The following is a 27,387-nucleotide window of genomic DNA, read 5'->3' as shown; positions in this document are numbered from 1 at the left end:
ACTGATGTGATTTTATTTCATGAATATTGATGAACTTTAATACGAACATTTTTCTATGTATATTAATTCTTAATTAAATTTCTAAATTATCCTGTACGTTGTTTAGTTGTGTCCTATTTGTCCCTGCGCAACCCCAAATATTACAAGTTCTGATTATATTTTTCTTTCACTCTCTAGAATTTTATGTTTGTAAGAAAATTTTAGAAGTCTTTTTCATTTTTCGGGGGCCCCCTAAAATCGGGGGCCCCAGGCAACTGCCTATTCTGCCTACTTGTTAATCCGGCCCTGATAGTTCATAAAAATAAGTAAATCAAATACATTGACATTATTTGTCACATAAGATGTGTTATTGTACATAATACTAAGACATCGTTCGTATACCTACATACAGTGTGTCGCATTTAAGATGAATATACCCTCGTATTTTCGTTATTTATAGGAATATCGACTCGAAACTTTGCACAGTCATACAGGTGATGGCTCACATTTTTAAGATAATAAGACAAATAATGCGGATTCTTAATATTTTGCCTATGGTTAGAAGTTACGAACAAAATTATCAGAAAAAGTTGCTTAGAAAATTTTTGTATACAAAAATACTGATTTTCATAACAAAATTCGGATTTTTAATGTTTTCATTAAAACTTACAAACTTGGAACTAAACTCAATATACTTTGATATCTTTCATATAAACATGGTATAATTATCCATTTATGCTGAATGAGGATAATTCTGATGCGAAACATAATTGCCTATGGTTAGAGAGATGTACATATGATTTACTGATGGTCATGGAAACCGTCTCCTAAGCCTTAATATGATAGTAGGTAATGTTCCAAGTCGCCCTGTAAGGTTCCTCGAATTTCTATGTGTCATATCCCCCCCCCCCAGGGAATAATTCGTGTTTTTCAAAGTGCTGCCAAAAAAATCCCTGACCACTTTCTTTTCTGTCAGACATATTTTCCTGACCCTATTAACATCCTCAACACAACCAAACAAGTTTTACACATTTCCAGAACCATCACTTCAAATTTTTTTACCGTAACAACATTTTTGGTTTTTTTGGCACAATTCGGGAATGGGACGACTTGTTGAGCTCAAAATTTGCAGGATGACTGTTCAGAATCACATCTATTAAATTATCAAACAAGCAGACAGTTTTCATAACCATAACTTAATGACAGTTTTTCAAATCTCCCCCTGGGGGGGGGGATATGACACATAGAAATTCGAGGAACCTTACAGGGCGACTTGGAACATTACCTAGTATCATATTTGAGGCTCAGCAGACGGTTACCATGACCATCAGTAAATAATATGTACATCTCTCTAACTACTATGACCATATCATGTAGATCGTTATTATGGTAAGAAATAGAAAAATGGTGGGAGCGCTGTACACAGGAAGAAATAAAATAGGTTTTTATAATAATCAAGTAACCGATTGGAATTAATTATACTCCTTAATCGCGAATTATCATTTTATTTGTTTTAAGACAAGATAAAACAAACAAAATAGTAATGAAGTAAGAATAATCCATCAATTTAATAAATATAATAAAGTAGTCAGCAGGCCTACGCCTAGAGAATTTACTAATTGAGATCATTATTTAAACTGCATATGCATTTGCTATGTCTTTTGGGATATTTCTTTTCACAAAGCCAAACCAATTTTTCATGCACTTCGTCAAGCTTCAAAACAACGCATTTTCTATTTTTTTAACATTTATAACATTAAATAGAACCCTTATAAATAGCATGATAAGAAGCTACTCAGTCAATCTTCTTCAACTAAATATAACATAAACATATATATTCGAATATAATATGGTAGTTATATATACCTTTCAAACGCATGTTGATGATATAAACAAAACATAAACATTTTACATGTCACTGATATGAAACAATAACAACAATTACATAAACAATATATAGCAACCAAGTATGAAAGTCAACATTCATACAATAATTATTATTGTTATAACATTCTAATTGTGTATTTAGATATCTATATATATTTAAACATAAATGCAAGTCTACAGGGGAAGCACAAGCGTTGCTACATTTTTGTATTTATTTTACTTTTCTATTTTCGCTTGTTTGAAACGATAAATGTTAGCTTGAAACATCCCATTTACGATATGAATCGTTTAAATAACGCCCAACAACGCTCGAATTGTTCATTTTTTCTACAGAAATAACAATGTTGTAAGAACTGTGTATAGATTTTACGGAAAGTTCATGGCCAATTAAACACCCAAGTGAGCGAACAATTCAAATCACTGTGTAGAATTTTGAGAAAGTTTTAAGCATAAAGATAGGATAAGGCGCGTATATCATTGTAGCGTGTATTCAGCCAAGAATACTCTATGTGGGGTTTTCCTTAGAGCCATGTCTTTATCAACAAAGTTGAAGCACTTAAAAGCTAACATTCGTCAAAGTTTAGCAATATTATTAGCATTTATTACAATAAATGAATAAAATTTTCTGTTAAAGCAACAATTATTACAAGAGTAATCACGAGCATATGGAGATAAAGCTCACCGGTACTCGCCTGGGTGCGTCTTATGGAATCTGTCTCCGATTCAAAAATCCAACTTTTAAGCAAAGTCGGCTAAGGCAAGGCGAGGACAAGCGGGACATCACAATTATCACACCACATTATCGTTCTTCACTCGATTTTGCACTACTTCGCGAGAGTGGTAATAACTTTTAGTAGTCTGGTATAAAATCTTAACTATTTGACAACTTTACAAAAGACATTAACTGTAGACTTTATACTGCATTCCGCCGCATATATTCAGTATTTGGATCCAAAATCTAATAGTTTGTTAGTTCGTGTATATATAATTCTCAATGCTATAGATGACAAAAGCAACCAACCAACATGTAACGTTGTAACTAACATAATACACCAATATCAACTTATATACAAAATGATGTGTTTATTGTTGTATTAGGTAGTAAATTTCCTTGTTACATAATATAATATTATTATTATTATTAAGGTGATATATACAACTTATGTAACATGTTAATTAATATTGGATGATCAATAAATAAAGACACCGCCTTTAAAGTACTTTGATTCTCAAGAAAACTAAATTCTGAAGACTAAAGATCAAGACTCAAGGTGGGATTTTTGATATTTTTTTCTTATCGAAATTAGATACGAATGCGACCGGCGTTTACTATTGCTCATTTTTAAAGTAAACGCAATAAACATATCAATAATAATTGCCAGAAAGTTTTTGTTTTTGCTTAAATCATTCCAGGTTTTTTTCTAATCTTTTAATATGTTTTAGCGGTATAATTCACAAATACAAACTTAATTTTACCGACAAAAATTCAGTTGTTTTACTAGCCGACATCAAATTTTAGTTGAGACAACTAAAGTGCGAGACATACTACATACCGTCTTAAAATCAAAAAGAAATAATTGTTTTACCTTAATCATAGTGCCTCAGAAGCATCATCAACTTTCTTGTAAAATAATGAACAGCTTATCTATTGCTGAGTGTAAATTCTAAGCAGAGAATATATATCAGCGTGCTTTTGGTTTTTGCTAACTGCAACTTAGATGTATCGTTAATAAGTTAGTTCATTTAAAGCTATAATTCCAATATAAATGAAAAGATGCTTTTGTTACAATACTCTTTTTCATTAGAAATATGAGAAAGGTTATAGTGTATTAGAATATAATTATTTTACAGAAAATTGAATTCTCAGAAAATTTTATTTTTAAACGAACGTCAAACGAATGGAAAAAAAGAGAAATAACAAAATTATGATTGTTGTATGTTTATCATGGAAGAATTTTATATTTTTTCGTGGAAGTTATATGATTATTTTCAATTTGTTATAAAATGCAATTTAATTTAAAGAAGCTTGCATTTGAAATATAATGGAAAAATTAAATTAATACTTTTTTCCATTTTTCTCCACTATGAGTAGTAAACCAAGAAAATTTCAGTGAACTATTCTAAATATCATGTTTATCCGCCTAAACAAATTATTCCGTGGCCTCTTCTCGTATTTTTATGCAATTATTTTTTTCCTTCGAAAGTCTCATTTTAAGAAATAACAATAAATTAAAAGAAACATTTAATGAAAAAAATATCGCCTTCGTAATGAAGGCTCTGCAGCCTAGGAACTTTTTTATACTTATCTAAAGTTACTTACATACAGGACCCCGCAGTAATCTTTTTATCTAGTAATCTCAGTCAAATTTTTTTGTAATGCGAAATTTTGTAGATCTTACCATCTTGATTAAAAGTTTTGATTGGGACGACGTGATGATAGAAATGCAAACGTTTTTGATATCAAAAAATACTCTCGAACAAATTACCTATCAAACTTAAAAAAAAAAAAATAAATTCGATTCATTCGTTCAAGATCGAATCGTCGAATCAACTCAGATCGAATCGTTTGTGGCATCGTACCTGCCAAACGGATGAGCCGATAAGGATTTTTTTGTTTTGTTTAAAAGGTAATTTGATCCTGAGTATTCTTAGCTTTATTTCCAGAATCTGCTTTGACGTTAAAAGATCAGCAGCTCTCTTTTAGTGGTTTTTGAGTATCGAAACTCGCACTTGAATCATATCCAAAAACACTTTCAATCAAGTCACAGACAGACACATAATCACACAGATAAACAGATATGTACATACACAGATAAACGAACTCGTAAAACTTATAACAGCCCATTTTTTAGTCGGAGGTTACAAAAGACTTATAGATAATTTTTTATATATTTCATTTCGACGAATATATTAACATAAAACGTTAATATATTTAAGGCATATTTTTTAATATCGTAACGATCAAAGTAATTTTGTTATATACATATCTAACTTACACGATATTAAATTTTTCCGATTTCAATTCTATATAAAGGCCTATGTAGTACCTAAAATAAAAATTTACCTTTATGCGTTTTTTAAGGTGATTTTTTAACGGAAGTTGTCTCTGTTCATAGCACTGTTATTCCTCAACACTATGTATTTATTTCTATGAATTTAAATATTAAACAACTATCGATAAAAAATATGACCTATGATACATGAAGTATTGTGCGAAAACATTGCGTACTATGATTCCCACCTCAATGTATTATCCGCGCCGATTTTACCTGATAGTGCTCTCTTCAGCTTGGACTCTACAGTTCACTTTAGGCAACAGTCTTGTAGAATGTATGTGATTGAAACATTGCAAACTCTACAGGTTTCTTTGAAATTTATTTACTACTATGAGCGTCCAGTAAGAACTATTCATTTTAATACTTATGATATCTAGTAAATATCTGCCTAAAAACTACATAAATTATTTGAGGTTTAACGTATTCTAGGTACTACATTTTACCCTATACCATTTTCCAAATAAATAATAATTTTTTTAATCTTTATTTTTAGAATATTATTTTTTACGATAGATATAAATTTTACTTAACAATAAATGTTATGCCAAGACTAAAAATGACCAAATTATCTTCATAAAGACTTAATTATTATGTATCTTGGCTCAGTATTAAAGATAGGCCTCTGTTGAGGTATATTTAGATTTTCTGTTGATGCGAATTTGCAATTCATATCTTTAGTTTTTACAATAAAGTTACTTCATTTTTCAAGGATAACCTTTTTCAGGGACTTTTTTACGAGGGTATCTTTTTCAAGATCTTTATCTCAGGAGACACTTAATACTATCTAAATGTAAACGAATTTTCTCAATATAAAATAAAGCAACTAGTAAAGGGTTTAAATCAAATTTATTACCAAATATTATAGATCACTATTTTCCTGATAATATGTCATTATTTATGATGATGCATTACAATATCAAATAACGTGCAACATATTTTGATAAACAGTACAGACATATTCTTGTATAATATGGTTTGAAATTTTAGCAAATGTGTTTACATGTGAATACATTTTCTAAAAGCAAATAAGTCTGTTAGTAGTTTCACGTTGTGTTGCTTATATATAGAATAAGGGAAAGAACATGTAACTCGTTTGTATCCCGTAAACGACAACCGACCGTGGAAAAAAGATTACATAATTTTATATTCAATTTTGAAATTTGATATTACATACGATATATTCACTATATTTTCAATTTGCATACAGTGTTTCAGGAAGAAAAAAAGTCAGAAACACGAGTTAGAATTGCCAATTGTTTAGCGGTGAATCTACTGCTTTTTTTTTTTATTTATACTACTACTAGCTTGATACTCGCCCGTTTCGCTGGGTTTAAAATTAAGGATTAGAAGACCACCGTGAGTATATCAGAACAGATGGCCATTAATTGTACTTTTACTATTTTTACATTTTAACAACGTTTACCATTTTTAGAGAAATTTTTAATTTATGGTTCAAAATAATGCTCATAGATGGCCCAGTGAAACGTCAGACTAAATTTATTTTTTTTTATATCTTTAAATCATAGCTGACATGCTGATGTATGAGCTATATTATTGTAGAGTTTCAATCAAATCCAGTCAGTAGTTTTTGTATGAAAGCATCACAAACAACAAAAACCAAAACAAAACAAACAAGCAACCATTACTTTTGCAATTATAATATATAGGAATAAGGATAAAGATTCTAACTCCCTTTTTCTTAATTTTTTCTATGTAAAAGATTGTATATTCTAAAAATTTTAAGCGATACCATACACATAACTCGGCTTCTCGTGAACTCAATTTTTGTATTTCTTTGGATAAAATTATTAACTTTAATTATCAAATTCACGATGTTTGTGATTTTCTCAATTCTCCCTTAAGAAAATTGCAAAAATACAAGTATCATTTTATGACTCTAATTTCGCTAAAACTATATGGTACAAAAATTGGGTTCATTTTATGATAGGGCTAGTTGTTCTTGGACTCTCGAAATTTTTGGTGCTATCTTGGAAACTGCACGTCCAATGATAAAATTTACCCTAGTTTTTTTTTTTAATCAAATTAAATCCTTGCAATAATCAAATTAAATCCAACTGAGTTTTTTCATATTCTCAGGTTCGCTAACAAAATGGCAAAAAAATCCATTCAATCTTTTCTTCCTTTTCATACAATTTTCAAAAGTTTTGAAAAATAAATGTCAAATGGGCGCATTTGATATTTATTAATACATATCGATAATAATTCTTTACATTTTTTCTGTAAGAACTGCAGGACATTGTATATAAAATGTATGTATATTACGTACTTATACAGTACTGAAATATTGACGTGAAAACTGAAGTTTTTCATATTTATATCATTTTCCATCTTTGTAAAACAAATTGCATTTTTTGATATAATATGAATATTTTGTTATTTAAAAATAAGAACATTATATTTCTCAATATTGTCTAATTTAAATCAATAATGTCTGTTTAAAGAAAAGCCCTAGACTAGATATTATGTAGAAGCTTTCTCACTTAGAATATAGAAAACAGAATTTCGGCATTCAATTTAACACTAGTTTTAAGCAACTGAAATAAATTCTTAAAATAAAAATTTTAATAATTCGATTTCAACTTGTTTGATCAGAAAACGATTATTTTACAAAAAAGGAATATATAACGAAAGCATCAATTTTAAAATTTGGACTTAGTTATTTTAGTTAGAGATTCATCAGAAAGTTACCTAGGAAAATGAAATTCTACTCTTCAATACCAAAACTTTTCACCTAATTCCTAAGAAAAGAGTAATTAATCCTTTCACAGAAAATTATGAAGAAAGATTTTGGATACTATACAGTATAGAACTTGAGAATTCCTTTTTGAATTCCTTTTTGAGTTATTTTTCGAATATCGATAAAGGTAATTTTGGAAATAAAGGAAGTTGAAGTTTTATTTTTGACTCGAATATCGAATTTATGAAAATTGAGACTTCGATTCTGCAGTACATATAAAAAGAAAGTATCTGACAACAAGATACATGAAAAAAATGGCATAAAGTTTGCAAATGCAGAAAAGGTTGAAAATAAGTTTTGTTTTTTACAATTGTTGCCCATAATTAAACCTTTTCGACAGTTGGAAACTTCCTCTCAAAAATTTCCATGTAACATGTTTTCAATAACTTTCTTTTAGCATATAGGACAAACAAAAAAGTCGGCGATAAATATGAAAATCGATTTATTATCAAGAAACTTTTATTTAATATCTAATCTTTTATTTATAATATTTTATTATCAAACTTACCTTAATTAATCCTCTAAAAGGCTGAGTTAAACAATTGTGCATATTTCACTTTATTAAAGACACACGGTAGCTATAAGTGATTATAATTTTGGTTTTTGTCACTTTAAAAACAATTATCAATACATGTCCAATGACCTTTTTATAGCATTATAATGTCCAAATGAAAATTCGAACTAATTTTTGATCATTAAAATGCAATAAGTTTTTTTTGCTGTTTTTATTTTTAAACTTATTTTTTTTTAATCATAAATAAAGCTATATTTTCTTATACGCGATAATAAAAAATATGATATACAATATTTTTTTAAATATACATAAAGAAAAAAAACACATTTATTACCTAAAAGTTATTCTACAATAAAAAATCGTGTATCGTACTGTTCGTTAACGGTATCACTTCACCAGTAAATTTGTATAAATAAATAAGCTTTTTTTATTATTAAAACATCATTTTTTTTCACTTTAATTTAATTTTTTATTATTTTTAAAAAGAACTTTTAAATAAATATATTTCAATTTTTTAAATTCCTTTCATATAATTGAAAGATTTTAAATTTTTTTTCTGATAATTTTAATAAACTTGATATTCCAGGAAATTTCAACTATGTCACAAAGCTCACAGACACCAAGTCTTTAGCTTTAGTTTACCTTAAGTTATCTGCTTTGTCTAAATAGTTTGACTGTTCCATTTTAAAGTTAATTTTTGAATAGCAAACAATGTTGTAGTAGAAAAAACAAGAAATTGTGGGTAAAATTTATTATAGAATATTGTATGTTTCATTCAATATTCAACAGAACATGGCATTCTGTTTTTTTTTTTTTTGACGAAGTCGACAATCACGTATATTTCTTATTGAACTTGGCTTCCTTTTTCACATTTACGATTTTGATGAGATTTAATTAGTAGATATAATCAAATCTTACTTTAACAAAATTTTCATCAGCTAGGGAAAATTATGATCTTTCTTTCTGGTAACGATTACTCGATTTGTAAATTTATCAGTTACGAATGTTTCTTCTAAAACGGAAACCCCAGATGTGTTTTCTACCATAGTACTCAAGCATTATTGCTAGAATAAAGAGACAATTTTTGTAGAGCAAGGCGTTCTCAGAGAAAACATTGGAAAAACTAAGTAACTGAAATAATTCGAAATAATTGATTCAAATAACCAAACATTGCATGCATCTAGATATAGTCGGTTCCGAATGATAGAGGCTTACTAAAAACGAGTATGTGTGTGTTTATCAATGTATTCAAATCTCCTCCCTTTTTGAAAAGGGGTTTTAGTTCCCTGTCGTCGGGATTTTAGTTTTTTAACTTAATTTTATTTAAACTATCTTGGGGTTATAATTCTATGGGAAAGTATAACAGTATATTTGTTTTTGAGAAATGCTAATTACGCCCTTTCATTTGATACCAAACATGCTATCAATAAATCAGAATTTTGTTTTTCGATCATAACTTTATGTTCTCTAGCGAGCACCATATTAAATTTAATGTGACGTCACAAAGCTTATAACCACTGGGCGATCAAGACGCTCTCAATTATACCTCATTTGTCAAATTATGATAAGTAGTTAGAAGCTCGGAGGGAACAGGCGAAAATACATACATTTTAAACTATTTTATGGTTGGTTATAATTTTGAAATTAAGTTCAACAATATATATATTTTTGGAAAGAGCTAACTACGCCAAATTTTATACCAAACACGCTATCATTAAATCAAAATTTGTTTTTCAATCATAACTTCATGTCTTTTAGATGGCACTATATAAAATTGTGACGCCTTATAGTCTATAACCAGCGTACGATCAAGACGATTTTAACGATCCCTCATTCATCAAATTATGATTAGTAGTTTAGAAGCTAGGTGGGAACAGATGAACATACATTCATACAGGTCAAACACATACCACTTGCCATACAGTAAAAGAGACTGTATAAGGTCGATCTTCTCTTTGACCAATAGTCGGGGTAAAAATAAGCAGATATATTCCATACTAACATTCAATTTCAATATAGAGGTATTACATTCATAGCAAAACGAACATTATAATACCTAGATCGTAATTTTCTATTCGACACAAACACGTAAATACCTACGTTTAAAGAGAATGTCATTTTGGATGGAATGTATGGTTCTCTCTGCCATCACACAACTTTTATGTTGTAAGTAATATGGTATTAAGAAAAATATATTATTGATTTCTGTTTAAATATAAACATTTATTTGTGCATTAAACATTTTATTACACACCGAGTATATAAATATTGGACAAATAAGATCACCTATATAGAACATAAAATAAAAAAAGAAAGAAAAAACAGAAAGTACGAAGCTCATGTTTTATTTATTTGCACCAAGAAGTATAAATAGGTATATTTTAGTTATTGTTAGTCATAGACATGGATATCGTTTCTGTTTTGTTTTGTGTTTTCGAAGAAATCTTTTCTGCTGATAATTTCATTTATCCGCTCCTTAATTAATTTGAGAGGATGAGTACTCCTGCTTTATGCACACCAGCCCATTACAACCGTTGATTAAATTAATTTTTTTCTGTTGTGATGGCAGTCATCGAACCCGCTACCCAAGGCCTACTGTGAAAGGAATTGAGTACCCTTTCACAAACTGAACTATTATGGATAATTTGCTTTATCTAAAACAGCAACTACTTGAGATGACACTGTTGAGATGAAAACAATGAGAGACAAAAAAAAAATTCAAAAATTTCAAAATAATAACGTCATTCAATACGGAGAACAATTGCGAAAAAGTTTTCGACTCTTGCCACTCTGAAAGACAACCTTTTTGGACTCCTGTCCATTGGATCTTTTTACACATTTTGATGTAAATCCAACAAGTGGCAAGTGTATGATTATATACCTTATGTGTACGTGGTAATATTAAGGTATTTTATTCCATTCGATGATGAGTTTTCAACGGATCAATTATGTTTCAGTTTTGGTCTATTGATTTTGGGCACTTTGTATACCTTAACCCTTTGTTTTTTAAATGAGAACTAAAACAAAGCCTCAGGCATCGAGATTCCTTATTTGTTCTTCGTCCTAAATATATTCAAGAAGTTTATGCATATTGTAAGCGTGTAATAATCCCTTTGTTTTGACATTTTTTAGACACTTGGTTTGTTTCTTATTTGAATACCTACCTACTTACTCTAGATGTAGGTATATTAAGAGTTTGTTCCTTTTACTTAAATATGTTTATTTACATTACCCAAATTAAACTACTTCGGTAGAAGAAAAATAAAAATGTTAATACCACCAGAAAATATAGTGTATATTAAACAAGGGAAAAAACACAATTGACTGAGTTAATTGTTGAAATACCATGTATAGACAGTGTTGATTATCACATTACACATATAACCTGTGCATGTCACATATACATAACTGATAATCCCATATTAATACATATTATAAAATTTGCATCTAATGTGTGCCCTCATGAGTAAACAGTGATGTTTACAAAAAAATGTTTCAAACAAAAGTTGTTTATTTTTTTATAAGGAACATTTTTTCATACTTAAACTATTGTTCTATTTCTAATGGTTTACAAGATGGTTTACAAGATCCAATTGACCTATGTTGCTCATTTACGAACTCGAGCTCACTTTTTACATTTTGAGTGAGTAGATGATTCTATGAACACCTATACCAAATTTATTTTCGTTGCATCAATATTTTTAAGCTTTACAAACTTGGGGCTAAACTTAATATACTATGTATATTCCATATATACTTGGTATAAAAATAAGGACACTCAATTCGATAATGTAGAATACACACTGTGACACATAAATTATAATCGACAACTATGCGGTGTTTCTACCTTCATTGCTCTTAGTTTGCACATATTGTTATTATACTCAGTTATTATACACATATTGTTATTATACTCAGTATATCTTATTCAAATATCCATACAAACAACTTACTTTTGTTAATGGGCCTTATAGCTTAAGTGTGTCCATTTGGGAAACACCGTCTTGCATAAATCAAATCCTCTGCCTAATGGAATGTAGGTTCTGCAAAAGTGAATAAATTTGTGGACTCTCCCATAATAACCAAAAATTTAACTGTCCCACAGAATTCACTCAAATAAAAACGAACAGGGCTAGACAGACAGATGACTGAATTACTCATTTAATGTTTATTAATAAATGGCATATTTGTTATCGAATGTAAAACAAATAACCGACATGAAATTGTTAAAGAAACAAATCTGTAACCTTTAATATCATGATAATAAATTAACTTGAGACATAAGTTTATATGAGCTTTTTTTATTTATTCTGTGATAGGGAACACATATACAAAATATTGCTGTACAATTCGGAAACAGCCTGTATAATGGTTTGATATCGGCTAGCATAAACAATAAACGCATGTTCACATAATAATTACATCATCAATAATTGATATTCGAATTAAACGCAATTAATTATGGTGTTGGGTTTAACAAAGCTTTTTGGAATATACCATAGGTATGCGTATATGTTATTCAGATTGTTCCCTTAGGCATTAACGTTGTAACTATAATTGACTTAAAATGGGTCTGATGAAATTATATGCTAAGGTAGGTTGTTATGTCCTTACAGTGTATGATCTAAAATAACTTTGTAGGAAGTTTCCTTTGCCGATTGAACTAGTAGTTTTTAAGATTTCGACTAAAATCGTATACTGTTTCGTCTGTTTTAAAATTGAAACGAGATATCACTCTTGTTAAACGACGTAAAATGAATAAAAAAGTTTTTCGTTATAGATTTTGGGCGATATTTCAAAATCTATTAGTTCAATTGTATACCTGTTTTTTATCGATCCTTAATACAAATTTTCATCAAATTCCAAAACAAATAATTAAAAATAATCAAGGAATTTTTTTTTCTATTCGATTTGAACAAAAATCATAAATCTTTTCAAAGAGAGTTAATCAAAAATAATGAAACTAACAAGCATTACTTGCAAGAAGTACGTTCGTCATTTGTTTATAAAATAAAATATTTTATTTAACTTCATATGTATGCTCTAGAATCTTGCAATCAAAATTTGACCTCATTTCCGTTTTCCGATTGCATATTTATGGTAAACATCATCTGATTTCCCTCTGGCTTCGTCCATATTTGATATAATGCATACGGTTCTTAGTTTTAACTTAAATAAAGTTTTAAAATTTAAATAAATAAAAAATGTTCTTTAAGAAAAATACTTTTTAAGGAACAATTTCCGAATTCCGAATCAGCCTTGGTATTTTTAATTGAGAGTCTCCAGCTTTTACAAATAGTCAAGTGTGAGCGATTCATATGAACAATTAGTTTTTACTTTTTAGTACAATCAAAGTTTGTTCCATAAAAAGTATTTTTTATTATAATTTTTAATGTAAAACTAAATACTTGAACTGATTATTATGACAAACGCAAGCCTCTAATAGCAATGTACTTAAATATTTTTAGTTGAGAAAAAAAATTTTAATTAAATGTAATTATTATTTCATTATATTGCCAAGATATTGTAATGAATTTATAATTTATACACCTTTATATAATATGTTATTACATACCTACTAGACCTGTATACATACATACAGCTAATTAAAATTCTTTCATACTAACAAGAAAATATCGCCATATACCTATTCTATAATATTAGTTTAAGTATAAAATAACATATAATATATTTAAAGTATAGAGCATTAACGCATATAATATAACATTATTTATAACATATATTAATTTATCAAAGTAAATGTACTTGAGAGTAGACCGTATGCATACGCCTATAACCCTTACTAATAACATTTCAGCTTAGCATTTCAGCTTGATATCTCGTTTCGTTTTTTAGTTATCGTGATGACAGACGGAAGGACGACAGACAGACAGACGGACAACCGAAAATGGGCTAATTAGGTGATTTTATGAACACCCATACCATAATTTTGTTGGTAGCATCAATATTTTTAAGCGTTACAACTTGGTGGGACTAAAAATATATAAGTTTATCAATGCAGTATTTTTTATCGATCAGATTCAATTAACGAACTCAAACAAACAAAAAAAAAAAAAACAAAAAAACAAACAAACAAAGATTAAATCATTATATTTTGAATAAATCGTTATTGTGAACTATCGGATTGGCAACTTTTTTTAAATGAATCCCAATAATTATCACAGACAAAATGATTTTACCATTTGTTATTCAATGGATTACCAAATCAGAATAACAAAAAGAAACTGATATCCACCAATTTGTTGCTTAATTTTTGATTTCCTATGTAAGAAGTTGTCTACGGAATGAGTAATCAGTATGTCTTTAAGTCGTGAGCTTACGGTCTATTATTGCTACCTGAATATTATAATAACAATTTAATGATATTCATGGTAATTTGAAAATTTATAATGTCATTTTAACATTCATAAATTAATTATTTTGTTAAAATCACCTCCGGTTAGCTAAAAATCTTTTAACAAATAAATTATCAAGTGTTGAAGCTGGTACATTTACTGCAACCATGTATTTTCATCTTCTAACAAGAAGAATTCTTGGCTGCTGAAGAGTGTTTGCCAGGTAAATATTACTTAAATCTAGTATATGAAAAAGATTTTGAAATATAAATTTATTAACCACATAATGACGTTTCGTGATAAAGCTGACGTTTATGAAAAGCTTACAGTGAATTTTTCAGGAATATTTGGGAATGCAAAACCACGTTTTCTTAATATTTGCTAGAACGAACACGATCTTGCGATTAAATAAATCCACATCCTAAAAAAGTAAGTTGAATCGGTAACAAAAAGATTAAAGTCAACCAAGGCTACAAAAAATGCAATAGCTGATAGTCAAAGTTTTATGTTGCTAATGTTTTGAATTGCATGCAATAAAATTTCATCGGATATTATCTACACGATCGTAACAAATGGAGAATAAAACATTGCTCATTCACTAGTAACGATGCCATTGCTCTTTAATTTCCTTTAACACTCACAGCAATATCTAGATTTCGTAACGATTAACTATTTGCAAACCGCGAAAAAATAGAAAATATTTAGACGGAATAAAGAAAACAATCAGTAGGAGGCAGAAAAAGGCAAAGAAAAGTTATTGCGGTGGAAGATTTTATTCCTCTAAAAGAAAACTGTGATAAAAAAGTTGAAGTTTTAAATAAAACCTATATTTTTGTATTATCACGATTTTCAAACGGATACAAAATTTTAACAATTTAATTTTAATGTCGATCTAATTATAATGTATACTATTTTATAAAGAATTATATTAATGAGATATTACATTTTTTTGTATAATTACATGCCAATTTGTTCAACCTTGCAAATTTTTCTATGTCTAGAATTGCATTTGAATGTTGGCAAAAAAACAAATAGTATGTATATTATAGATTGTATTATATGAACATTTTTATTAGTCAAAATTAAAAGAGCTCTAACGTTTAAGAAGTCTTAATATATTTTAAGGCAAAATCTTCTTACTTAATTTAGTCACATACATGTTTTTGACATAAAATTGAAGGTTTGTTGAAAATTTAAATTTATAAAACAAATAGCAAAAATCAGGTCAGGTTAGGGAAAGTTAGTTGGCAAACTATTCACCCTTATAAACCGACAAGTAGCTTTATAAAGAAGAAGATCATTATACGCCTTAAAAAACAATTTTTATTTATTTTGTTTTCATATAACAACAATTTTCAAGAATCAAATGAAAAAACCATTTATTATTTCATATTTTCTTATCATTTTCTGTACAGACTATTATACCATGTATATGAAATATACCAAGGTATACTAAGTTTAGTTCCAAGTTTGTAATGTTTAAAAATATTGATATTAGGAACAAAATTTTGTTATAGGTGTTCATAAAATCACCTAATTAGTTCATTTCCGGTTGTCTGTTTGTCTGTCATCTCGATTACTCAAAAACGAACAGAGACATCAAGCTGAAATTTATAGCGTGCTGAGGACGTAAAAAGTGAGGTCGAGCTCGTAAATGAGCAACATAGGTCAATTGGATCTTGGGTCCGTAGGACCCATCTTGTAAATCGTTAGAGGTAGAACTTTAATCCTTATAAAAAAATAAACAACTTTTGTTTGAAACATTTTCTCGTAAACATCATTGTTTGCTCGTGAGAGCGCAAATTGTATAGTATGTATATATGGGAATATGGGAATATCAGTATATGTTTGACATGTATGTATGTGTTATGTGACAGAGTAATCAACACTGTCAATACATGGTATTTCAACAATTAATTCAGTCAATTGTTTTTTACACTTGTTACATATAAAAAGAAAATCTCGCAAAATGCATGTTATATGTATAATATACAGCAAGTGTCTACACGACCGACGCTGGAAAAAATATTTCCAAATATTACTGGTATCTAATCCGTCACTGGTATCTAATCTAAACTAGGCATCAGCAAAAAGTCCAAGGCCAACAATTTTAGTAGTTGTCTGCGGATGAGTATTGAAATTTCGATTAGTATTAGCATACAAGTGCTATCAATTCATTTTTGTACTTGTTTTGCAAGTTAATCAAGTGAAAGTTAGTTTAAAAAATCGGAACCGTTTTGTAAGTTAGAAATATACTATGTAGTGAAAGTTAATTACTAGCGTTATCACACTATTAGCTAAACTAAAACGTATATACAGACAACTAATGAAATTGCTGGCATCCATACTTGAAAATTAGTACATTAAGTTGTCGCCAGCAAGAATACCAGAAAATATTTGTGACCTGTGCCGGTTAGGTAGACATTTCCATAATATACATGTGAAGACCTATAATTTTAAAAAATAGGTTTTACATTCTTTTTATAATAATAAAAATAGTTAATGACAAGGAAAAAATTGATGTGAGATATATTTTATTATATACCTAATGTACTCAACATAATTTTTCATCATATTTCATAATACAAATTCAGTCGATGGTTATCATTTAGCTTTCCATAACCATACTTAGTAAAACCGGCAATAGGGTATTCTACTATTTTTGAAAAAGTACCTCAAAATGCTGATTTTGCTAATAAAAAGCCACCAAAAATTTATTTCGGAAAAATACACACGCTTTATCTTGCCAAAAACTTAAATTAAATTTTAAGCCTTTTTTTAACTGTCAAAAACGCGGGCATCCAATTTGATAACGTAATATCGGTATCACTATACGAAATAACACAAATAAGTTTGACAGATAGATATAATCATAGATATCTGAATATAATAAATATAAATACTTATTATCTATAGATACTTTATACCCAGCTGTCTACATTAAACTGATGGTCTATGGCTCATACCGATGTCACATTATATACAGTTTATGTGCTTTTATTACTCGAAAACAGAATATTTAAGTATATTTTTACATAAATTTTACCTTTTTTCAAATTTCATAATTTATTTTTGACTAACGATAATACCCTATTTGAATTGTTTACTACATCGTTACCTTACTCTATGTAAGCATCTATCTTTATGTAATGTCTTATCTTTTTGTAAACTTAAGTCACACTCTTTTCTTAAGTAAATTCAAGCATCTTAAGTTTTTAGTCTATATAGGTGTGAAAGCCACAAAACTGTTACATGTTCCAAAAGTCATGAGGAAACGGAAATAGGTATGTTAATGAAATTGGACTTCCTCAATTATCATTTAAGAACTTTGGCCATTCCTTGAGTAATACTAGATAAATCGCTCCCCTATTTCCTTGAGGAACCGTCAGATTCAAAAACGAAAGAGGGGATATTCGTCTTTAGGCTCTTGTACATGACTTGTGGGACACTGTCTGAATGCATTTAAGTTAGTTCCTAGTTTTAAAATTTCAAACCATTCTTACCCGCCATCAATTCGAAGTACTTCTAGCCGACCTATAAACATGAAATAGATAATTATTAGACAATTGAGTTAGTAAAAAAAAGTAGAAAATACTGTACAAATTAATTGAAACTTTCCAACAAAACGAAATAAAAATCATTTTTCATCCAATAACCTTCTTAGTAACAAGGTTAGAGATCACAGCAGATAATTAAGTTAAAGTCACATTTTCAAAAATTTATCACATGAATTTAAACCATCAAACCCTGTTCCTCACAAAAACATTCTCACCACTTGTGAAATGCATACCTCCAAAATAATAAGGTTTAGTTATTGTAAATGTATTTACACGGTACAATAAATGGTGAGGAATTTAAAATGAAAAAGCACAAAACAGATATATTTTTGTAAAAAATTGGTAATGTGTTACCACCCCCCCCCCCCCGGATATTCCCTTTGCTATTTCATTTTTTTTTCTTTTAGATATTCTCTGATATTTTTTATTCATATTCATATTATAAATAATTTTTGAAATTTTCATAAGAAACTACTGGGTTTAGAAAAGGATTATATTCATTCACATATACCTACTGCCTTTAGAAGAAATAAAAGTGAGTCCTTGGATGTTTCGCTCAAATTTCTTAATAAGTTTCAAATTGTAAGTATAATTTTTTGTTTTAATTTTGTTGCTTCTATCATTTTGCTTAAAAAAAAGTTTCTACACCCTACAACTCATTGTTTAAAATTTTCTACAATTTTTATTTAATTTCTATTTGATATTTTCGTTCCAATTGAAAATCAAATTATTATTATTAATAATAATATTATTTTATTGGGTTTATTTATTATAATAATAATCAACTTGTTTTTAATTGAACTACATGTTGTGGATTCATATTATTATTATTTTATTTAAAATAATAATAATAATAAATAAATCATATTAAATTAAATAAATTTCTAATAATAATTATCATTTATTGTTTATATATCGACCTATATGTCACATAGGCACTATCAACAGAGTATAAACACGCACGATGTATACAGGCTGATTTGGGTTATACTTCATGAGTTTTCGACAAGAATTTAACAGGAACATGACATTGGAAAAATAATTTAAAAATTTTTTTCAAGGATCATGATAACTAAATTCTAATTATCTTGTCAGGTGAAGAATTTTTACTTCATATGCAGCAAAGTGCAGCTTGTTTTATAAATACGTTTCAGACTAAAATTTCCGTTTCGTAAAATAGTAACAGACAACAATGTTTAAAGTTTACAACTTTTTCAGGTTCTAGTCAATTTTCTTTCAAGCTTAAGTAACGTAGGTACTAAGTCTAAGGCAAGGTACTAAGTCTTAATTAAAGTTTTACAATTATCCACCCATTCATCCACCACATTTTCAGCTTTCATATTGCTGTTTAATGATGTCAACTTGCGAGAAAAGCACGGGTCTTTGTATCACTCTTAATATTAAATTAGTTCGTTCATTCCCTGTAAACGTCGCTATTCTCAAATGTAACTCATAAGCAGTCCCGTAAAACGTTCGGTCCCGTGATGAATAAAATATTATTTAATTTTAATAAGTGAATAATTTTATAATAAAAATAATAATCAAATTCATTAATTTTTTGAGTTTAAAATACACAAATTTTAGCACTAATATAAGACCGCTTTTAAAATGTCTCCACACAAATACCAATTTGAATGTCCCGGTAATGTATTTTATTTCGTTAACTACAATATACACCAATAGATGTCAGGAAGAGTCATATTTTGCAGTGTATGTTTCAGTTTTTATGAAAAGACGGATGAAATCTAGCTAGATTGACCTTTCACCCCAGAAAACCCCTGCATGCTCATTTTCATGAAAATCGTTGGAGTCATTTCCAAGTTGTTGATATATATAGAAGAATTATTCGTTCAAATATAAAGATGAAATTGCGCTATTTTTTAGAAATCAATTTCAACGATTCATACTGAACAGAACCGTATATCCGTAAACTAAGGAAAGTATGCAAGGATTTCAGAAAGTTATATTTTTTTTCTTACATATTTAATCTCGTATTGAGAGAAATTATGAAATTATCACAGTTTCCGAAGAGCTTAAAAAATTATATTTTTTGAAATGATTAGAATGAAATAATGTGAAAAATTCATAATCTGAAAATAATTGAAATAATATGAAGATAGAAAAACCAAATATACTATTTGAAAAATAACAATAATTATTTCTGTATTAAAAAGATCGTGAGCCATCTCGTGAGGCACTTGAGAAGAATAAGTCAAATTTGCAGTAGCATTAGTAGAGTGGCTGTAACATAGTGCATTTGTCATGTGTATAATAACGTTTCAATTTTATAATTACCATGTTAATATAATGGACCTGTTATTCGTCTTCTTGACATAAATACTAAGTAAGAGTGACAAATAAATTGTTGCATACTCGATATAGAGAGTGATTTTTTAAGCATAGAATGACACAAGTAGATGTGTAGATAGAAGCAGCCGTAATGTAATAATTGTTTTAATTTTCAATTTAATGTTTTACAAATAACTATTCTAAATAAAATCACCCTTTATAATTTAAATCCATCTACAAAAATAAATATACCTTTGTTGTGTATGAAAATATCCAGGTGTTATAATTCATTTCATCAACACGACGCGTGTCAACACAAATATTTTTTTTAATCTATAAAACAATTTATGACTAATAAAAATATTTTAACAAATTATATTTTAGTAAATTGAATTTGTTCAGTTGTCGTAATGATAAAAATACAAAATGGGATACAAAAAAATATATATTATCGGTGCTTCCGGTACGAGAAATATTCCTTCAAATTTTGCATATTTGCACCCGAAGAAATTATAAAATCTTAAAAATTTTAGTAGAAGTATACAAGGTATGAACAAATGAATTACCCCTTATACAAAGAAATCTTGTCTGTAGAATTTTCTTATGGTGCATAAAAATTTTATTTTCATTTTTAAATAAACATGCGAAAAAAGGTATAATAAAAAAAAACAGCAGCAATATTATATAATTTATAAAAGAAATGAACTCATATCGAGCTTGAAGTATGAGGTAGCTAGAAATAAATGTATAAGTGAACTAGTGAGCTAGGAAAGCAATTGCTTAGGTACTACTTGTATGCTGTTCAGTGAATATGCAATATACTGATTCACACATATAGATACTACAATCACTTTGACTCTCCACTTCGCGAAAATACAAAAACACCTGAAAATGAAGGGAACTAAATTAATAATTGATTGATAGAAAAGACATGATATAACCTAGTTACTAAGAAATTCATTTTTAGAGCAAAGAGCTTTTAATATATCTAAACTAGCTCGTATGTTGGAATTCCGCAATTCGGTTACCGTGGCTAAAAACAAGCTCGAGAAATAATATAAGAGTGAGTAATTTACTTCATTTTATTTATAGGTAACTTTATTACAGATATATTCTATCCTGTTTTTTCCTAAGCGGAGCATTTTTAGACTGTCAGTATATTTTTCGTCATGAGCCAGTACGATAATCTTTGATATCGAGGGGTAAATTATGGAATTTGATTGAGAAAAGAATAAAAAAGATATCACATATCTAGGAACAGGTTTGAGAAGAATAAGATGTTTGGTTGGTAAAATGAAAATTTCTCAGCGAAATTTTAATACGGGGATATTTTGAAAGAAAATTGTATGTTTTTCAAATAGACTCTTTAATTATTGTTGCTGTTTGAAATCTTTCTGTAGTAGCTCTTTTTGTAGTTGTTTGAAATCAATTCAAAAGTTTCAATTTAGAAAAAGCACAAAAATGTAATACCATTGAATATAAATTAATAACACGAAGCCCCATTGTCTCTTTTCTTCCTCGAAGGGTGCTAAAAGCTCCATGGATAAATATGTGTTTATGCAAAAATACTTTTGAATTTATGAAATTTTAAGTTAAAAATTTCTGAGCTTAGACAAAATGTTCCTGTTTTACCCTCTGGACCAAAAACTTGGTACGCTCATAAAAAACTATATTATTTCAACTAGCCTTTTTCCTCTGAAGATTAAAGAAAGATCCTCTAGAAGGCAGGATGTATTTGTACCCCCCTCCCTAGTGTTGCCATCTAGCGAATCTTTTTTCAATCTTCTGAGTAAAAAGGCTAATTAATGCATTATATCTTTTTAATAATACTAATAAAAATTTTATAACTAACTACATAAGACAAATTATAAACATTATCATATTATCATTAAATCCGAAAATACAACAATTAATAATTCAAATTTTTACTCATTTTACACAACCCATAATATGTCACTGAAGCTCTAAAATGTTCCTCGCACTTTAATCTTGTTTGTGAATGTATTTTACAAACTGCTTAAAAGACTGTAGTATAGTAATCTAAAAAGACTGTAGACTTAGTAGTAGTGTAACTTCACTCAAAACATCTCTCCACATATACTCTAGCTCCGTGTGCCACCATATTGCACTTTGAAGTATGTACATCAAAGAACATAGGTATTTAACTACTTTTCTTACTCCACTTCAACTCTAAAAACTACAATTTTTACAAGTAACCATACAATGAGTTTTTTTTTATATACGTAATTTTTTTTATATTATTTTTAGTAATTTACTTATTAAATTAACTTCAAAATCAACGGTGTTTTTTAAAATAGTTTTTTTTATAGTATATTTATTTAAGTTTTTATTTAATTTTTAAGCTGTTTTTTTCATTTTCATATAAATATAGTAACGTACGACAATTTGTATAGCGATTCGATAAAGAAGTAAATGTTTAAGTTCAAGAAACAATTATATCGAAAGTTAATATTCATTTTAAGAAATTAAAACATATCCAATAGAGTAGAATTGCAGCCCTTTTCAAATCCGACCCTCTTTGTAATCTCCTATACATATCTATAAAAGTAATTACAATGCAGGTTTAGACAAAATGGTTGAAATTTTATCACTTTGATATGTTATTTGTTGGATTACAAAGTGCTCTTTTTCAAAGCATCAAAAGAATTGAAACTATATAATTGGGTCTCCTAATTATAAGACTAAGAATAAGAAGATTGACCCCTTATTAGATTCTTTTTTTTTTGTTATAAAATTCAGCTAACAGCGTAAATTATTTTTTTAATACTCATTAGTCGTGAAAACTAAATTGTTTCTACTCACTTGCCCTAACGATAAACTACTAGAATTAAATATCAATTAGCACTCAAGAAATTATTTGCATTCGACAACATAGGATTAAATAGTAATCTCATAAAAAGCAGCCTTTGGGTAAATATTCTGATATCATATATTCTACTACCCATCAGGAATTATGATATGGATCAAGTCTTAAGAATTCGGACAATTCATATGTAAAGAGGATGAGTCCAAGTTTTAAGACAAAAGGATGATATACTAGAGAGCAAAGGACGCTTCTAGCTTTAATAAAAACGGGTTTTTAATCCCTCTAGTAATTAGATAAAATTTTCTTTTCTAAACAATTACTGCTATAATAAATACATTATTTTCGTAGACATGCGATATTTATCTATGACAAAGCCATTCATTACCGACAGCTAAGTCAGCAAAATAAACAAAATTATTACTTTATTATTGGAAATAAAAATGAAAACTGTTATTGAATTAAACTACATTTCAATACATTTTTATTCATGATTGTATTGAAAAGAGAATACATTAAATATAGGTAGTATGTCCGTGACCGGCGTCAATAGCAAATATTTAAAAAAATAGTTGCCGAATCTCAGTGTTAGGGTAGTTAATTATTACAAGCACTTATGGCCACTTACAATGTATATATGTTTATTCAGATTAAATCTTCAAACTAATTTTTTAAGCAGTTATGCTTAACCCATCGAGCTAAAATTTCGCATATACGTTAAGTTTTGTATACAATGCAAGATTAGGTCAGTGATGTCATACTAAATCAAATAAATCCCAAGGTCGACTAATTACTTTTTATGCACTTCCACATTATAGGTTTAAAAAGAAAGGTTTTGCTGAAAAGAATAAGAATAACATATGTAAATTGGCATTTTTATGATAAACATGACCATATTTTCCCGTTGCTTCCACCGTTTTTTATATACACGTCTTTTACACTAAGGATGTACGAGCGCCAGTTCAATTTTGGAGAAACGACTTGATTTTTTTTATATGAAGTTGGATTAATTCTAAATCAATTCTGAAAATTTTAGGGGGGGAGGAGAGGTTGCCCGATTATTTAAATAAATAAATAACTTCAAAAGTAGGCATCTTTAACATTGGTCTTATGAAAAGACGGTAGAACTAGTCAGAGGAAATTAAAAACAATTAAAGTTAAAACCTTAATAAATAATTGAAAACAAAATAATCCGTTGTGCGCGACTAATTAAGGTTGTATGAGCAAAATAGTGGGGACACTACTTTAAAAAATATAATAATATATATTTGTAATTCTGATGGTGAATTACGTTATAACTTGACAATATAAGACGAGAAGTAAGAATAATTTTTCGATATCTGAAGTAATTTTCATAATATCGAAAATTGTATTTTATTTTTATTTTTCGTCTAAATTCATGAAGTTATAACAAAATTCATTATCAAAATTGCAAATAAGAGTCAAATATTTTCAACCATAATTCTAAATTTGCATAGGCGCACGTACTTTCTTAAAAATTTAAATAAAAACCATTTTTAAAGTACAAGCTTTGATTATACTAAAAACCAGAAATTAATTATTTTTATGAGTCATACAAACATGAGCATTTATGAAAGTAGGAAGACCTCAATTTAAAATATCAAGGATGATTCGGGGCGCCCTCATTTAAGAAAAAAATATTTTTATTTTGAATGTAAAAGATATATAAGAAAATTGGAAAGTTTTTAATCCATGTTGTAAATTTAGGGTGAGTTAAAAGTTTGCGATTTATGCAGATTTAGAACAAACCTAGCAATATACAAGTTGAAAATCCTTTTCTGATAGCATGCACCTTGTTCTGACATTCTAAGCATTTCATTTTTGATACGAAACACTAAAATCAATTATGTTTCGACAAAATTTTGTAGATCGGGACTAGTAACGAAAATATTTGGAGCTGGCCCAGATTAGGAAGGCATTTCCATTATAAATACAATATATAGTTTTAAAAAGAAATTCTGATAAAATATTTGTGCAAACTAAATAGAAAATAAAAAAAAAGGTTAAAAATGTATTATATAATATGTATGATATAATATAGAACAAATATAATCGTACTGAATATGAGAAAATGTCGTACTCATGGATATATCATTTGTAATGTTTCGATTTTTTTGTGACATTTTAAAGTGCATTTTCATGTTGGTGAATATCTCTTGTTCTACATATATTATACACCTACAACATACCTATATCTAGAATCTACCTATATCTGTATAATGTGCAATACCTACTCTCTACCTATGGTACATGATGTAAGTACAAACTAAATATCTACAGAGATCATTTCTTGTAAAATGAACAAATCGAAAGGTAAATTAATTAAAGGAGAATTGGAAAAAAACAGCGGAAGTGTTGACTTCCACTTATACACTGACAGCAATTGAAATTTCCAGGAGGTACCAAAACTTTCTAGATGCTACTACATACCTATATTTAGAATTAAACTGAATTTCAAAAATTGTGGAAACTCTGCACGGAATGATTTTAAGTATATTCCAAAATATAAATTAATTATTTTTAATCGATTTAAAACATTTAAATAAATTTTAGAACTTTTTATATTATTTCATAAAAGTTTATAATAACCGAAAACATTTAAATATATTTTATATCAGCGAATTTTCGAAGGAAATGGAGCTATTGCTTTTGTACTGATGATGAAATTTCTTCAAATGTTCAACGATCCTACCTAATAGATGTCAAAAATGATCATCGTTAAAATTTATATACATATATGTTTGTATATACATATTTATCTATACATTTATGTGTCTGTTAACTCTCTAGCGGTCGCAAGTTAAGTCCGATTTGAATAAAATTTGGTATAAAGAAGGGTTTTGATATTTGAAAGGCCAAGTTCGTTCATGAGAAAAATCGATCGATAAATAAGGGGTGGGGGAATTTTGAGAACAAATTAGAAAATTTTGAATTAGTCATTTCAATAATTCCTTTTCATTCATTCTGGAAAAATCTTTACTTTTGGAAAGTTTGGAATATTCTAGAATATTCTCTGAAATATTGAAGAAAATATCTCGATAATTTCAGGTACAAACGAAATTTACGTCATTCAGCACACTTTCGAGCTTATATGAGTCGTAATTTTAAATATAAATTTCAACGTCAAAATATTTTGATTATTTATTAATGATGATTTTTCTGATATAATTATGTAAACTAGAAAAATTACTTTTCAAGAAAAAAATCGAACCCGGCTCTCTTGTTGAAATAATCGAAAGACTTTGACGTTTAAATTTTGTATGTAAAATTAAGTTAAGATACATTAATAATAGATGAACAATTTAATGTTGACAAACTAAATAAAAATAAAATTCGTTGATTTGAAAAAAATTACATTTTGTTTTGGGGACGTATGGCCTAGATGTTAAAGGCTCTAAAACTCCTACAGACCTGCGTTTGACTCCTGGAGTGTGTACATTTTCCATTCTCTTTAATCTGTTGATACCATTATTATATTATTTAAAAAAAACATTAATAACAATCAAAAGACTTTGGCGTTTAAAAGTATACAAAATTTAGCAGATAAACTTAGATAATAAATAAAGATGTTAATGTTGACAAACAAAACAATGATTAAATTCGTTGTTATATCTAGAGCACGTATGGCCTAATTGGATAAGGTGCTTGGATGAATCCAACAGACCCGGCTTCGACACCTGACAGCCTGCGTATTTTTTCAATTTTGACTACATGTTTTGCTTATTACTGATAGAAATTTTCAAACTTCAAATTAAAACTTCTTAAATGTAAAAAAATTTCAATATTTTCTTACAAAATCACATTTTCATCATTTCAAGCTTTCAATCCTTACGCTCATTATTTTGATGATATACTTTATTACGGTAATATAGCAGCTATTACGAAAAATAGATAGTTAATTTTTTATATATATCCCACGTGTTTCACCCGCAATTTTCTCTAACTGAATAAAATTTGTCATTCTTCTAATGCAGAAGAGGGTATCTTTCTTAATTGAGCGAGGAATTGAAGGTACTCAACTCTAAGGTACTGTTGTGTGTATTCTGTAAATTTAATCAAAACTACGTTTTTTCAATCAATAATGTGAAATATCATTTAATAGAACGTCAAAAGATTATTTTAAATTAACTAAAATTCCCCAAAGGC

The 27,387-nt window shown here is 28.3% G+C and overlaps 1 protein-coding gene and 1 long non-coding RNA gene across 3 annotated transcripts in view; both read right to left on the bottom strand.

Annotated features, from left to right (window-relative positions):
- Window positions 1-27,387, bottom strand: part of LOC123295632 (uncharacterized protein YBL113C-like) — a 276,979-nt gene that overhangs the window by 168,931 nt on the left and 80,661 nt on the right. For both annotated transcript variants that reach the window (XM_044877048.1, XM_044877049.1), the window contains exon 3: window positions 18,054-18,084. In XM_044877048.1, coding sequence (XP_044732983.1) covers window positions 18,054-18,060 — 7 coding nt within the window. In that variant the 5' untranslated portion in view covers window positions 18,061-18,084. The remainder of the gene's footprint in view (window positions 1-18,053; window positions 18,085-27,387) is intronic.
- LOC123295633 lies at window positions 1,281-16,311 on the bottom strand. Its single transcript, XR_006535158.1, has 3 exons — window positions 16,297-16,311; window positions 11,513-11,518; window positions 1,281-1,337 (listed from the first exon to the last, which is right to left on the bottom strand). It is a non-coding gene; the product is annotated as an uncharacterized LOC123295633 (long non-coding RNA).

Source organism: Chrysoperla carnea, chromosome 3, assembly GCF_905475395.1.
Source record: "Chrysoperla carnea chromosome 3, inChrCarn1.1, whole genome shotgun sequence".
Taxonomy (NCBI): domain Eukaryota; kingdom Metazoa; phylum Arthropoda; class Insecta; order Neuroptera; family Chrysopidae; genus Chrysoperla; species Chrysoperla carnea.
The sequence above is the reverse complement of the archived record's forward strand: the minus strand, read 5'-3'. Positions and strand labels throughout refer to the sequence as shown.